Source organism: Oryza glaberrima, chromosome 6 (assembly GCF_000147395.1).
Source record: "Oryza glaberrima chromosome 6, OglaRS2, whole genome shotgun sequence".
Lineage (NCBI taxonomy): Eukaryota > Viridiplantae > Streptophyta > Magnoliopsida > Poales > Poaceae > Oryza > Oryza glaberrima.
Window position 1 is genome coordinate 7,715,307 of NC_068331.1, and position 13,778 is coordinate 7,729,084.

Consider the following 13,778-nt stretch of genomic DNA (forward strand, 5'->3'; position numbering starts at 1 on the left):
ATCTCAACCCACCAACTCGGCCCATCCCATCCCAACCGAACAAACACACCCAAGAAGGCCTCCAGGCCTTGCCCGGTCTCCCCCAGCCCAATCCCGCAAAATTTTTCGAATTCCACCCAAGCCGAACGGGGGGGGACCATCCGAAATCCCGACAGGCCCGGCCCAACCAGTATCCATAGCCGATGCCCCCACCGCGTCGCTCTGCACCTTCGCAGCCAAGCAAGCAAAGCAAACGACTCTCTCTCTCTCTCTCTCTAGTCTCTACTGCCCCCATCTCTCTCTCTCTTCTCTCGTTCTCGTCTCGCCCAAATCCACCGCCCCCACGTCTCTCGTGCCTCCTCCCCCATCCCATCCCCACGCAGATTTCAAACCCGCGTCGCCTCGGCCCTGGTCGCCGCCGCCGCCGCCGCCGTCGCAGCAGCAGCAGCAGCGGGAGCCCCCGATCCGTCGAGATCCGGCGCGGGGAGAGGGAGAGGGAGAGGAAGGGCGGGGACGCGGGAGACGATGGAGGCCGTCGAGGAGCTCGCGCAGCTGTCGGAGGCGATGCGCCAGGCGGCGTCGCTGCTGGCCGATGACGACCCCTCCGACGACTCCGCCCCACGCCGCCCCTCCACCTTCCTCAACGCCGTCGCGCTCGGCAACGTCGTAAGTATAATAGGCCGCCGCCGCCGTTGGAGCCGCCGCGATCCGCCCGCCCGCTCGCTCGCTCGCTCGCGCGCTCCCCCGATCTGATCCAGTTCTGATCTGCTTCGTGCAGGGGGCGGGCAAGTCGGCCGTGCTGAACAGCCTCATCGGCCACCCCGTGCTGGTGAGCTCGTGCTACTACTACTACTACCCGACAACTAGCTCTTCGCCTATTTCCATTTTTTGATTCTTAGATTTGGGGGTGGTGGTGGTGCTTGGGGTGCAGCCGACGGGGGAGAACGGGGCGACGAGGGCGCCGATTGTGGTGGACCTGCAGAGGGACCCGGGCCTCAGCAGCAAGTCCATCGTGCTGCAGATCGACAGCAAGTCGCAGCAGGTGTCCGCAAGTCAGTGGGATCTCGCAAACTTTGCGTTGCTCGATTCTGTGGATGTACTTGCGCCCGTGGGTTTTCGAGATGGATATGGCGCTGAATTTGTGATGTCTGCTGTTCTCAGGTTCGCTGCGGCATTCGCTGCAGGACAGGCTCAGCAAGGGGGCGTCCAGCGGATCCAGTAGGGGCCGTGTAGAGGGGATCAATCTCAAGCTGCGGACGAGTACAGGTTCGTCCGCGAGTAACTTGGCGATTCTGGCTAACCCGTTCCTGCCTCTTGTTCCATTAGAAATGTAGATAATATAGTGTAGAATGATATGTATGATATACTGCCATGTTAGGACTTGGTGAGATATTCCTTGTAGTCATGGCGCACAGATCAAAGAGATAAAATTTGGGTTGTTATATTGAAGTTCATTGCATTTTATATGCTGTTTGTGTTTTGTGCTGAAGAAAGTTATAAAGAATCTTCATGTTAAAAAGAAAGTTACAGAGAATCTTGTGATGTGTAATTGCAAAGTAGAAGTGATCCAACTTTGTTTACAACCTAATATTTCAATGCTAACTGTTGATGAGTTTATGCTTATTTTTCTGTACAAATATGTTCTTATTTCATGTCTTTCTGTTGTGCTTCCCTCTATAAATGTCTCACAGTACCTGGCCCTTCTTTTTTATTTTCAGCTCCCCCACTAAAGCTGGTTGATTTACCTGGGATAGACCAGCGAGCTGTTGACGATTCAATGGTAGGTTATTAAATTGTGTTGGTTTTCCTCATTACTTGCCCATTAGTACTTCTTGTACGGTAGGTGATCAAAGAAATAATTTAACCACTCACTATTACTGTCAGTTTACATGCTATGTGAGTATAACGGTAGAAGGAATAACTTTTTTTACGGGGAGGTAACATGAATATCTTGTATGATCCGTGACATTCATATATCTGAAAAATGGTAGCATCTAGGAAACTTCACAATGTGCAGTTACTTCATAGATTGAATTTTGCCTTGAAGCGTTCATACTCATCTACTATAGAGAGAACACCACATGCATTCTTCTTTGATGTTTTCATGCTTTCCAATTTTATGCTGCAGAATTCTGACTGTTTTCTGAATTCAGATTAATGAATATGCTGGGCACAATGATGCAATACTGCTAGTTGTGATACCTGCAATGCAAGCAGCTGATGTTGCGTCATCTCGAGCTCTTAGGCTGGCCAAGGATATTGATGCAGATGGTCTGTCTTTCAGGAGTAAATATCTTCTATAGTACCATTCATTCATTTCATCGCAAGTGATATTTACCCATTTGTTGCAGGCACCAGAACTGTAGGTGTGATAAGTAAAGTTGATCAAGCAGAAGGAGATGCAAAAACTATAGCTTGTGTTCAGGCCCTTCTGTCGAATAAGGGCCCAAAAAACCTTCCAGATATCGAGTGGGTTGCTCTGATAGGACAATCAGTTGCAATTGCGTCAGCTCAAGCAGCAGGTTCTGAAAACTCACTAGAAACAGCATGGAATGCTGAAGCTGAAACCCTCAGATCCATCTTAACTGGAGCTCCAAAAAGTAAACTAGGTAGAATAGCTCTGGTTGACACCATTGCTAAGCAGATACGTAAACGGATGAAAGTGCGACTTCCTAACCTATTGAGTGGGTAAGAATTGTGCTTTATGCTTCAATTACTGTTGTATATTGTACCTAGCATCTCTTAATTATTTATCGATGCTGCATGGTGTTAGATGAATTCATGTTCTTGCTACAGTGCTGTTACTCATTTCGTTGATATAATATAGCATATAATTCGAATTGGTTCCCTCGTACATACTGCATGTCATTTAGTGAGTGTTTGCCGACCATTTCCCGCCCTCCCTCTACCTCTCTCGTACGCATTTAGTTTCTACCACTTTTCCACCGACACAAAGTATTCTCACACACAGAACAATCATGAAAGTGTACAATTCATTTGCTCTTACATCTTTCTTAATTTCATCACCTTTTTAATCCTTGTGCAAAATCTAACATGCCTTCTGTTAATGGAGGGAATAATTCACTACTATGTGTGGTCTAGTGCTAAACTTACATACAATTGCTTCATATGCTGCTACTTCAGTCTTCAGGGTAAGTCCCAGATGGTTCAAGATGAACTGGCACGGCTGGGAGAATCTATGGTACAAAGTGCTGAAGGGACTCGGGCTGTTGCTTTGGAACTCTGCCGGGAATTCGAGGATAAGTTTCTTGCTCATATTACATCTGGCGAGGTTAGTAAAGAGCTTCAAACCTACTTAGATTTTAATCATACCTTCCTAAACTGCACAAGCAATTACAATAACAATATACTGTCTTGTATAAATAGGGGTCTGGTTGGAAAGTTGTTGCAAGTTTTGAAGGGAAATTCCCAGAGAGAATTAAACAGCTGCCACTGGACAGGCACTTTGACCTCAGCAATGTTAAAAGGGTAAGATTGGATCCAGTTTCAGGATTAGTGCTACTAGCAGGCATTTTCCCATCTTTTATGAACACTGAACAGTATTCTCTGACATTCTAGATTGTCTTGGAAGCCGATGGTTATCAACCGTACCTGATATCTCCAGAGAAAGGGTTGAGGTCCTTGATAAAGATAGTATTGGATATGGCAAAGGAGCCATCACGGCTCTGTGTTGAAGAGGTATGTTCTACTTTATTCAAATAAAGTCTTGTTACCAATAAAAATATAACATGTTTAGATCTGTTCCTTTTTTTCCTCTCAAGGCTAAGAACGTTGTAGAAATAATGTGTTTGTGTTTGTAAGTTACTGCAATAAGAAAATGATGCTTTTTATTCTCTACCAGAAAAGCGTTATCCTAAATTTGACTTTTGGAGGCTGGGTTGGGTGCATTTGATTGAGGTAGCAATTTGTTCTATGGATTGAGTTTTTTAGATAAGAGGTAAAATTAGGGTTCCATTGTTTCAACAAATAAGATACGGATGCATGGGACTACCTATCTGCTTGAGTTCCATACTTCCATATGGTCAGATTTTTGTTTATTTGGTGTTATCAATTGTTGTGTGGTATTTCTATGTTATGTACTGGTGTATATTGTTATCTTTGTATTGAAAATTGTGAACTTCTTAGTTTATTGCCTAGGAAAAGTAATAGTTATCTTTCTTAATGCACTAGGTACATCGTGTATTGTTAGACATTGTCAATGCTTCAGCAAATGCCACACCAGGACTTGGAAGATATCCTCCATTCAAGCGCGAGGTATCACCTAGCTATTTTAGAGTTTCTTTCCTTTCGAGTTTCACGTTGGTAGAGTTTATTGTTGACTGATGTGAGTAAAAAATCTATGTTTCCTTTCGCAAGGTCATTGCAATAGCATCAAATGCACTAGACAGCTTCAAAAATGATGCAAAAAAGATGGTTGTTGCACTTGTTGATATGGAGCGCGCCTTTGTTCCTCCTCAGCATTTCATCCGTCTAGTGCAAAGAAGGTTGATTTTTGGCTAGTTTTCCCCCTTCAATTTTAGTTATCATTTGTCTCCAATAGTTAGTTAACATTTCTCCCTGTTCAATTTCTATACTTACTTTTTGATAAAATATTTGTGTTCATTCGATTTATAAATTCATTTCCTGTAATATTTTGATGTTATGAATTTAGCATGGAAATCTTAGTATGTTTCCTACGTACGCCTTCAAAGAAGTATCTTTAAGTGATCCATGAACACTGAAGGACACATGCAACTTCAGGTTAACTTCAGCTATTCTTTTCTAGGGCCTGCTTTGGTAGGGATGATTTATCTCCAAATTCTTATCCTCTTTTTAGAGTTAGATCTTTAGGATATTGCTCAAATTGAGCTATACCAACAATTGTCAAAGCAATCCCCAGCATCCAAACACCCCCTTATCTTGAATCAGTCGAACATATGATTACCAGGGATATACAATCTCTTTGTTGAAATTCAGCAAGTTGCCCTTTGCTTGATAATCAATCTTTCCGTTATTTATATTTTGTAAAGATAAGATAATTTTATGGCTACACAGTTACACTATGGAATGTTGAGCCTTGTCAATTTTTTTTAACAATACTGGCAGAATGGAAAGGCAACGCCGTGAGGATGAATTAAAAAATCGATCCTCCAAGAAACCACAGGATGCTGACCAACCCATGGGAAAAAGGGTAAGGCAGCCTAAATGGATTTTGATTCACATTGACTTGTTTTATTAGGAATACACTTATTTAGATTATTAGACATGGTATTTCTTCTTTTCACCATTACAAGGCTGAAATAACTATGCTTTGGTTCTAGGCCTCCAGTCCCCAGACAGGATCTGAGAAAGACACAAAAGACAAATCAGCGAAAGACAAAGACAAAGACAAATCAGGCCAGCAAGACAAAGACGCAAAAGAGGGGTCCTCTGTGCAGGTTGCTGGTTCTTCTGGTGAAATTACTGCAGGTAAGAATGTGTCAAATCATGCTGTGCTCAAGCTAGCCATTATGGAAAACCACAAATTTTTTATTGAATTTAGGCTCAAGACAGGCTTAAAGCACTTCTATTCTAGCCTAAAAACTCATTCTGTAAGAATCCAGGAGTTGGAGCTCTGGTAAACAGGCCCTTTGAACCATTTGGTGAAATGAAACATTTGTTTTGTCTCATTGTAAAAAAATACATGCAAATATAAATATTCGTTAGTTTTGTACATTTTTCTTCAGGTTACCTTTTGAAGAAAAGTGCAAAAACAAATGGATGGAGTAGGAGGTGGTTTGTCCTCAATGAGAAAAGCGGAAAGGTTAATCAGAGTTCAATGATCATCTTTTAGTTTTGTTTGTCTTTTTGCACTAGCAGGAGGAATATCAGGATAATTTATTTATGTATTTTCCGATGGACTTCTATGCATGGGTGGTTGGTTAACCTTCTATTTTTATCAGCTTGGCTACACGAAGAAACAAGAGGAGAGACATTTTCGTGGTGTCATCACTCTTGAGGTGTGTGCACAAACCTTGTCCTTAAATTTGCATGTAATTTATTCTACCATTATTGGGTTTGTTTTTTCGCCTTATCCCTTGGAAAGAGCTATCTGATATTGGAAGAAACATCACATATACATCAACAAATGCTGTAAAATGAACTTAGTTGGTAACTTGAATTTGACATCATTGTGCAGGAGTGTAACCTTGAAGAAGTAGAGGAGGAAGAACCTCCTAAAAGTTTGAAGGATTCAAAAAAGGCAAATGGGCCAGAGAAAGGCCCAAGTCTCGTCTTTAAGATAACTAACAGGGTTGCCTACAAAACAGTTCTAAAAGGTTAAGATCCCTGAATACCTCAGCTTGATTTTTTTCTTTATAAGACCCTTGTTGTCTAAATGGTGTATTTCCTTTTACAGCTCATAGTGCTGTTGTATTGAAAGCTGAGAGCACGGCCGACAAAGTTGAGTGGGTAAATAAGATACGGGCTGTAATTCAAAGCAAAGGGGGATCATTCAAGGGTCCAAATACTGATGGTGGTTCCATGAGACAAAGCAATTCCGATGGTGCTCTGGTAGTTTCTAGCTATATCCATTCCTACGCTTTTAGCCCTCTGGCTCTAATTTTCTCCTTGTCAAACTCTTTCTTATTTTGATGTTAAGACTGTAAAACTTTATTTCATGTTCCTTAAGATAAACATGTTGTATTGTTGTTGTTGGCACGAGTTACTTACTTCCATTTGACCTTTCAATTGACATCTGATCCCTGCACTTTTCAAAGGATACTATGGCACGGAGACCTGCTGATCCTGAAGAAGAACTTAGATGGATGTCCCATGAAGTTCGTGGTTATGTTGAGGCTGTTTTGAATAGTCTGGCAGCAAATGTCCCAAAGGTTTACATTAAAAAAAAGCTAGCATTGCTCATTTCATTGGACCCTGTCATTGTGGCAATGTTCTTATTGTTTTTTCCCCTTCTCTTATCAGGCTATTGTGTTGTGCCAAGTGGAGAAGGCAAAGGAAGATATGCTAAACCAGCTATATAGTTCAATAAGGTTGATGAATACTTCTCTTATCTTCTGGAGGCTATAATACTGTTTCTAGCTTTTTGCATTTTTTCCCCACCTGACAGTTTCAGATTCTTTGTGCTGCAATAGTGTCATCACGAGCCATCTGGATCAAAAGGGTGCCATGGGAATCCTGTAGATCTATTTTCTATGCATATGATTTTGATCTTGCTATTTAGTAATCCCTATAGTGTGTATAAACCTCAATCATTCTGGCATATTATCTTTTTTCTGGTTACATGAAAAAGAAATATTGGCACCTGAAGAATGTTGTCATACCACTTTGTTGTATTCTTTGGGAGGGATTTTAGTTTTTTAGTTCTAACTGATTGTCAAAAATACAGTTTCGTGGGACAGGTGTTGGGATCCACATGTTATTCCAGCACTTCGTTGTTTATTGATGCTATTTGCAGTTTGTTTATTCTTAGCTTATATTATAGACTTGCTTAAATGGTACACCTAAGCTATTTATACTATATGCTGTTTTTAATGCCATTATTATCTAATCTTAATTCCTTTGCTTTTTTTTGTCATTACCAGTGGGCAAAGCAATGCAAAAATTGAAGAGCTTCTGCAAGAGGACCATAATGCTAAACGTAGAAGGGAAAAATACCAAAAACAATCATCTCTCTTGTCAAAGCTTACCCGTCAACTTAGTATCCATGACAACAGGGCTGCTTCTTATGCCAATGATATCTCTGAAGCTGGTAAGCTTACTATACTTTCAATGCCTGAGAAGTAATAGCAAATACAATTGTATGGTATTTTACATCTCCTTTGTAACTAGTTGTTAATGTTGTTCATTACCTGTCATTGATATAGTTACCCAGCTGACCATTCACCCCTTTTATAACTCATATTTCTACATGTTGAATCATAGGGTGACTAATGTAGATTGCATGTTACTTTTCTTCTGTTAATTTGTCACAAATTTCTTAAACGGAATCATTTGCAGAGAGTCCCCGGACACCCAACCGCCCAGGTGAGGATTGGAGGTCTGCCTTCGATTCCGCATCCAACGGACCCAGCTCAGGCAGCGAATCAAGGTCAAGAAGCGCTGATGGACGCAGAGGGCGCTATGAAAACGGCGACGTGACCTCCGGTGCCAACTCCGGCAGCCGACGCACTCCAAACCGGTTACCTCCAGCACCTCCTAAATACTAATCACGCTGATTAGTATCTATCCATAAACGAGCGCCGTGATGTATTCTTGCTAGGCACCACGCCCTGTTTCTGATTGATATTGGTGGCTGGGGTGAGCGGATTTGGGGGATTTGGACTATAGAGAGAGAAGCGTCTTGTTAGTGGAGAGATTGCATGAACAGTTTTTAAGCAGGGTACCCTGAGTTGTTTATAGAAATATAAATAGGTAATCCATCCATTATCTCTATTGTTTCGTCATCTTTTTTTGACTCATTCATGTCTGATTAATCCCCCTGCTTATAGGATTTTGTGGGACGATCAGTCTAGCTTTGTACTATATCATACTGTATACTTATATATCATTGTACGCGTACACTTTGAAACGGTGATGCCCATTTGTTTTACCTTTCGCGACTGACAGTCAGGCGCACTAATTAGGAGACGACGTCCGATATTCCATCGAATGACGCCTGATGTTTGCACATCAATCACACCACCTTATTCCATCGAATATCGGACGCCTGATGTTTGCACATCAATCACACTACCTGCGTATGTAGCATGACAAAAAAAATTGTTCCGTCGAACGTTCCAGTTGACTAATGAGTGAAACATTAAATTATATAGGGTGAAACAAAAAAATCAGCAACTGAAACATTTAAAAAGTTCATGAAACATGATGAAAATACACGTTGAAACATATCACTATCACATATGAAACAACCAGTGTTAATGGATTGAAACATATGTTTTTCTTTCATCAAAACATAATCATGCGATATCTTATTGTAAAGATTTAATTACAAAGAATACAATGGTATGATCAGATCGTAGATTGGATAATTAGTTTGAGAGAAAAAATGTTTTGAAACTAGCTAAAATGCATGCATGCATGAGGTGGAGAGAGAGTAGTAATAGTTAGTATTATGAATTATGTAAAACACGCTAAAGACACATATTGAAACATATCCCTATCACATATGAAACAAAAAAATGTTAATGGATTGAAACAAATGATTATTTTTTATCAGAATATAATCATACGATATCTTGTTGTAAAGATTTAATTATAACGAATACAACGGTGTGATCGGATTGTAGATTGGATAAGTAATTTCAGAGAAAATTCGTTTTGAATATCGTTAAAGGTGCATGTTTGGAGATAGAGATACAGGTTGGATAGGTGCATGTGTGTCAGAGGCTCCCCGTCTGATTTTTCTCGTTGGTTCGGGCGTTTGATGAGAAGCATTTTCCCACTAATTACTTATTAGTACTGGTGTATTAAGGACGCTCCAAATGATGCCGTGACACAAAATGTTAGCGTTTCTGATAAGATATTTCCCCTTTTTAACCTGTGAACTTTGCCTTGACAAACTTCTCAGCTGATTAGCCTAATACTTGCCGCCGCGTCTTCAGTAAAAAGCTTGACAGGCTTTACCCTCTTTTTGGACCTACTTTAGCAACTTTTCAATCACATGATAATACTCTCAGGGACGTATTTCTGCGGTGATGCTTTGTCGTCTTAAGATTATTTAAAGTACACTTTACCATATGCTATAATCATTGCAAAAGCTAACTGACTTGTATGATTACTGATTTCTCTGATATTTACCAGATGCTGTAATCATTGCAAAAGCTCCAAGTGCATGCATGATTAAGAAATTAAGGCAAACACATCACTAACCGAGATTGTGATAGTCAAACTACTTGACTTATATAATTAATTAATTATTGATTTCTCTGATATTTACCGGGAGGGGATTTGCATTTGCTTGCCAAATGCCACCTCCCAATTTTTTTTCCCTCGTATACAAATAATATTTTTTTTCCCTGCGAAGGGGAGAGAGCCCCTCGCATCTACAAAGAATGAACAAAAGAATAGGGGCAAAATTGTACAGACCCCCTCGTGTGACTATCTATTTACACTTAGGCCCATTTCCGGGCTACTCGTCGTCGCCGTCGTCGTCGTTGTCGTCGACGGCGACTCTTGCCGGGACAGCCGGTTGAGCATGGCGAACATGCCGACCATGGGCGCCGTGTTGTACGTGCACGCCTCCGTCTGCATGTAGTTCTCGCGGTCGTCGCGGAACCTGTCGCGGCGGTCCGGGCCGCCGACGATGGCGCCGACGACGACGTTGGGGTTGGCGCCCCGGCGGCCGAACCAGTCGTCGAACCCCTGCGCGCACCCGATGAACTCCTTGCTGTCCTTGTACGGCACGATCGACGCCGCCCGGTGGTGCACCCTCGCCGGGAACCTCTCGCCGTAGCCGACGAGGTAGCTCATCCCGCGCGGATTGCTCCCCAGCACGTAGTCCACCTGCTCCCTCGCCGCCGCGAACACCTCCCCGGCGCCCGCGCCCCCGCCGCCCGCGCACGTCGCGACGCCGCCGCCGCCGTCCCCGTCTCCGTCTCCGGCGCCGGCGAGGTAGTCCGAGTAGGCGGAGAGGAGGAACGCGGCGTTGGTGACGTACTGCATGTTGTTCCACTGCCGCACGTACAGCATCCCGCCGGGGCTCCGCTCCACGTTGGCGTCCGCGCCGCCGGCCGCGTTCCGCCCCATGCACGCGCACACGTAGTGCTCCGCCTTCTCCCTGTACCTCTCCAGCGTCCCCCTGTGCCTCTCCTCGTGCTCCCCTCTCATCAGCAGCTGCACACACACAAAAACACGTTAATTCACACACATCAGCTACTCAGCTTACTGTTTCTGACATTATGGCATGCCACGAATAATTAACCATTTACCACTCTTATCAGTGATGGTAACAGATTTGTTACTAGGCTCACGTGTCATAGACAGCGAGTGACAAATCTGTTATTATCACATCTTAAGAACAGCAAATAGTTAATGCAAAGGTGTTTGTTGTTGTCACGACGTACTCTGGCGGCGAGGATCTGGACGCCGGCGTACTTGACGTCCCAGCTGAACTCGGTGATGGCCCAGCCGGTGCCGCCGAACTCGTCGGCGTTGTCGACGGCGTAGTCGAGGTAGGCGGCGCGGCCGGTGGCGCGGTGCAGCCACAGCGCCGCCCACAGGAGCTCGTCGTGGTACCCGCTCACCGACGCGTAGTAGCTCTTCACCTCCGCTATGCTGCTGTCATACTTCCCCCTGTACGTGTCCGCGAACTCGAACAACTGCACAATTTTTTTTTTAAGAAAGAAAAAAAATCATGTCAGCATAATCACTAGCAATAATTTAACTAAGAATCCAACTAATATTCGTTTCGCTTTAATAATCATCATGTTTTGCATCGTTGTAATCACACGGTTTCGCAGGCAACAACGTGACGGAAATGTGGTGGTTAAGCTAAGTACACGCATCGGTTCTCGTGCTACGAGCTGAAGCTAATAAGTAAGTAATTAGCCAACCCAACGCCGCTGCAGGCGACGACTAAAACCTAATTAGTAACCTAATTCGACGCAAACGTCAACGTGCTTAGCAGCAGCGGGATGTCTTTGTCCTTCCACGGAGAATCTACTACCCCACCGGGGATGGGGGGCCCCACATGTCGGCGTCACACGACCGACAGAAGCTTCACACGGTGTCGCTGACGTCATCCGGCTGGCCAAGACAAAGCTGGCACGTGCGGCACGGGGAACGAGGAGAGGAACACGTCTTCGATTCGATGTGAACCCGTTGAAAAAAAAAGATCTACCGTTTTGACCGTGGTTGTTAAGACGGTGATTAGTGGGCTAATCGGGGTTAATTAGTGGGGGTGATTAGTTAGTGGTAATTAGTATACCTGCTGAGCGTGGTGGAGGAGGAGGTGGGAGTAGTGCGGGTTGGATTGGCGGAAGACGATGGAGGCGGCGGCCATGGCGGCGGCGGTCTCGCCGGCGACGTCGGATCCCGGGCGGCGGCGGTCCACCTTGTACGCCTGCCTCGACGTCGTCATGTCCTCCGGCCGCTGCCAGCAGTAGTGGTCGGTGTCGCCGTCTCCCACCTGCACACACACGCCATGATCGATCACCATGGTTGGTTAATAATCATTATTGGAGCTCACATTGTCAAAGCCATGAAAGAGAATTAGCTACAAAAAGAAAAGAATGATTTGTTAATTTCTAATCGATTCCATGTGATGCGAGCAGGAGGAGGAGACAATCATGGGGGGGTGGTGTGGTGTGAGATTTGCGCGTCTCGATCAGACACTGAATTAACCACTCCCAGCTATAGCTTAACTTTGTCCTGTTGCTCCACCTAACAAATGTTCTTTCTTTTTTAAAAAAGAAAACAAAAAAAAATCTTCTTTCTTTTTGCCAACTGCAGCTAGCTAGCTAGCCAATCGATGCGTGCATGTTGGTCGCATGGTTTGAATAATTCTAATTTTCTCTCAGGTTTGGTTGATTAGTAGTAGCTACGTAAGTACGTTATTAACTGGGTAATGAGAGTGAAAATGAGAGTGATTTAGTTACCTCGGCCCAGAGCTCGTGGGGCTTGGTATGGGCTTTGATGAAGTAGTCGGTGCCCCACTTGATGGCGTCGAGGGCGTGGGCGAGCTCGCCGGCGGCGGCGACGTCCGCGCCGTACTCGAGGAGGCTCCAGGAGAGCATGGTGACGGTGAAGGCCATGGGGAGGCCGAACTTGACGTGGTCGCCGGCGTCGTAGTAGCCGCCCACCAGGTCCACCTGCGCCCATCCAAAAATTCCCACCAACCGATCCAGTCAGTTCACTGATCGATCACCCGCGCCGCCGCTCGCCGCCGCCGCCGCCGGCGGCCAAGACAGAGAGAGAGAGAAGATGTAAACGTACTCCTTGCTCGAGGCCGTCGGTGAGGCCGGAGTGGTCGCGCCAAGCCACGCGCTGGCCGTGCGGGAGGCGCCCCGACCGCTGCGCCTCGAAGTAGAGCAGGCTCTTCCGCAGCGCCTCCTCGTAGTCATGCCTCGCCGCCGCCGCCGCCGCCGCCGCCGCCACCGCGCCCAACAACAACGCCACGGCCACGACATCGCCGACCCGCCGCCACCTCATTGTACACTTCGCAAGTATATATATATGCCCACCCACCTACCAACCACTACCTCGCCGCGCGCACCACACCGCAGCTAGTTATACAGCCGCTGCCGCCGGCGGTGAGGTAGCTGGCGCTCGACGGCGCGAGCGAGCGAGGCCGCCGGAGATGGGGGAGGTGGTAGCAGCAGTTGGGGTGTTGGATCGATGGTGGGAGAAGTGGTGTGGTGTGGTGGGCTGTCTGTCTGTCTGTCTGGGTGTCCACTCCACGGGGACGCGGGCTATTATATGTGCGAGCGCGAGAGTGTCCGACGAGGCCGCGGCCGCGGGCGAGCTGAGAACCGTGTTGACAGGGAAGGGGGGTGTTAGGTGATCGACCGCCCCGGTGGCTGGCAGGGTGGGACCCGCACTTTGGACCTGTTTACGTGACCTCAAGATTCTAAGAAACTACTATGTAGTTAATAGCTTAGCTTTTGAGAATCTGACAAAGTTGAGGTTTTCAGCTTATAAATTTGAGTTTATTTTCTGCATTCTACAACTATAGCTTATGTGAATTTGAACGAAAAACTGAAATATTTGAGAAAGTTTCTAATTTTGGAGAAGCTGCAGCTGTTCAGAAGCTCTCTCAAAAGGATATCTGAGTCGGCATGGCAGACTGAGTAGAGGAAAAA

The 13,778-nt window shown here is 45.2% G+C and overlaps 2 protein-coding genes across 3 annotated transcripts; one reads left to right on the top strand and one right to left on the bottom strand.

Moving 5' to 3' along the window:
• Nucleotides 1-252: 252 nt before the first annotated feature.
• Nucleotides 253-8,560, top strand: LOC127775649 (dynamin-2B-like). Of its 2 annotated transcripts, XR_008018010.1 has the most exons (23): nucleotides 333-645; nucleotides 758-808; nucleotides 911-1,031; nucleotides 1,141-1,245; nucleotides 1,698-1,759; nucleotides 2,133-2,250; nucleotides 2,331-2,667; nucleotides 3,124-3,271; nucleotides 3,367-3,468; nucleotides 3,559-3,678; nucleotides 4,171-4,254; nucleotides 4,357-4,484; nucleotides 5,086-5,170; nucleotides 5,301-5,448; nucleotides 5,706-5,782; nucleotides 5,922-5,978; nucleotides 6,158-6,296; nucleotides 6,377-6,531; nucleotides 6,738-6,851; nucleotides 6,943-7,010; nucleotides 7,563-7,729; nucleotides 7,978-8,391; nucleotides 8,469-8,560. XR_008018010.1 is itself a non-coding variant. In XM_052301928.1 (22 exons), exons 1-22 carry the CDS (start codon nucleotides 505-507, stop codon nucleotides 8,184-8,186), a joined length of 2,736 nt encoding a protein of 911 aa, XP_052157888.1. In that variant the 5' UTR covers nucleotides 253-504; the 3' UTR covers nucleotides 8,187-8,560. The 2 variants fall into 2 exon arrangements, 1 of the variants encoding a protein (XP_052157888.1); XM_052301928.1 differs by having other exon boundaries at nucleotides 253-645; nucleotides 7,978-8,560.
• Nucleotides 8,561-9,860: 1,300 nt separating this feature from the next.
• LOC127775650 (endoglucanase 16) lies at nucleotides 9,861-13,376 on the bottom strand. Its single transcript, XM_052301929.1, has 5 exons — nucleotides 12,913-13,376; nucleotides 12,576-12,788; nucleotides 11,906-12,106; nucleotides 11,043-11,297; nucleotides 9,861-10,812 (listed from the first exon to the last, which is right to left on the bottom strand). Exons 1-5 carry the CDS (start codon nucleotides 13,126-13,128, stop codon nucleotides 10,078-10,080), a joined length of 1,620 nt encoding a protein of 539 aa, XP_052157889.1. The 5' UTR covers nucleotides 13,129-13,376; the 3' UTR covers nucleotides 9,861-10,077.
• Nucleotides 13,377-13,778: the final 402 nt, after the last annotated feature.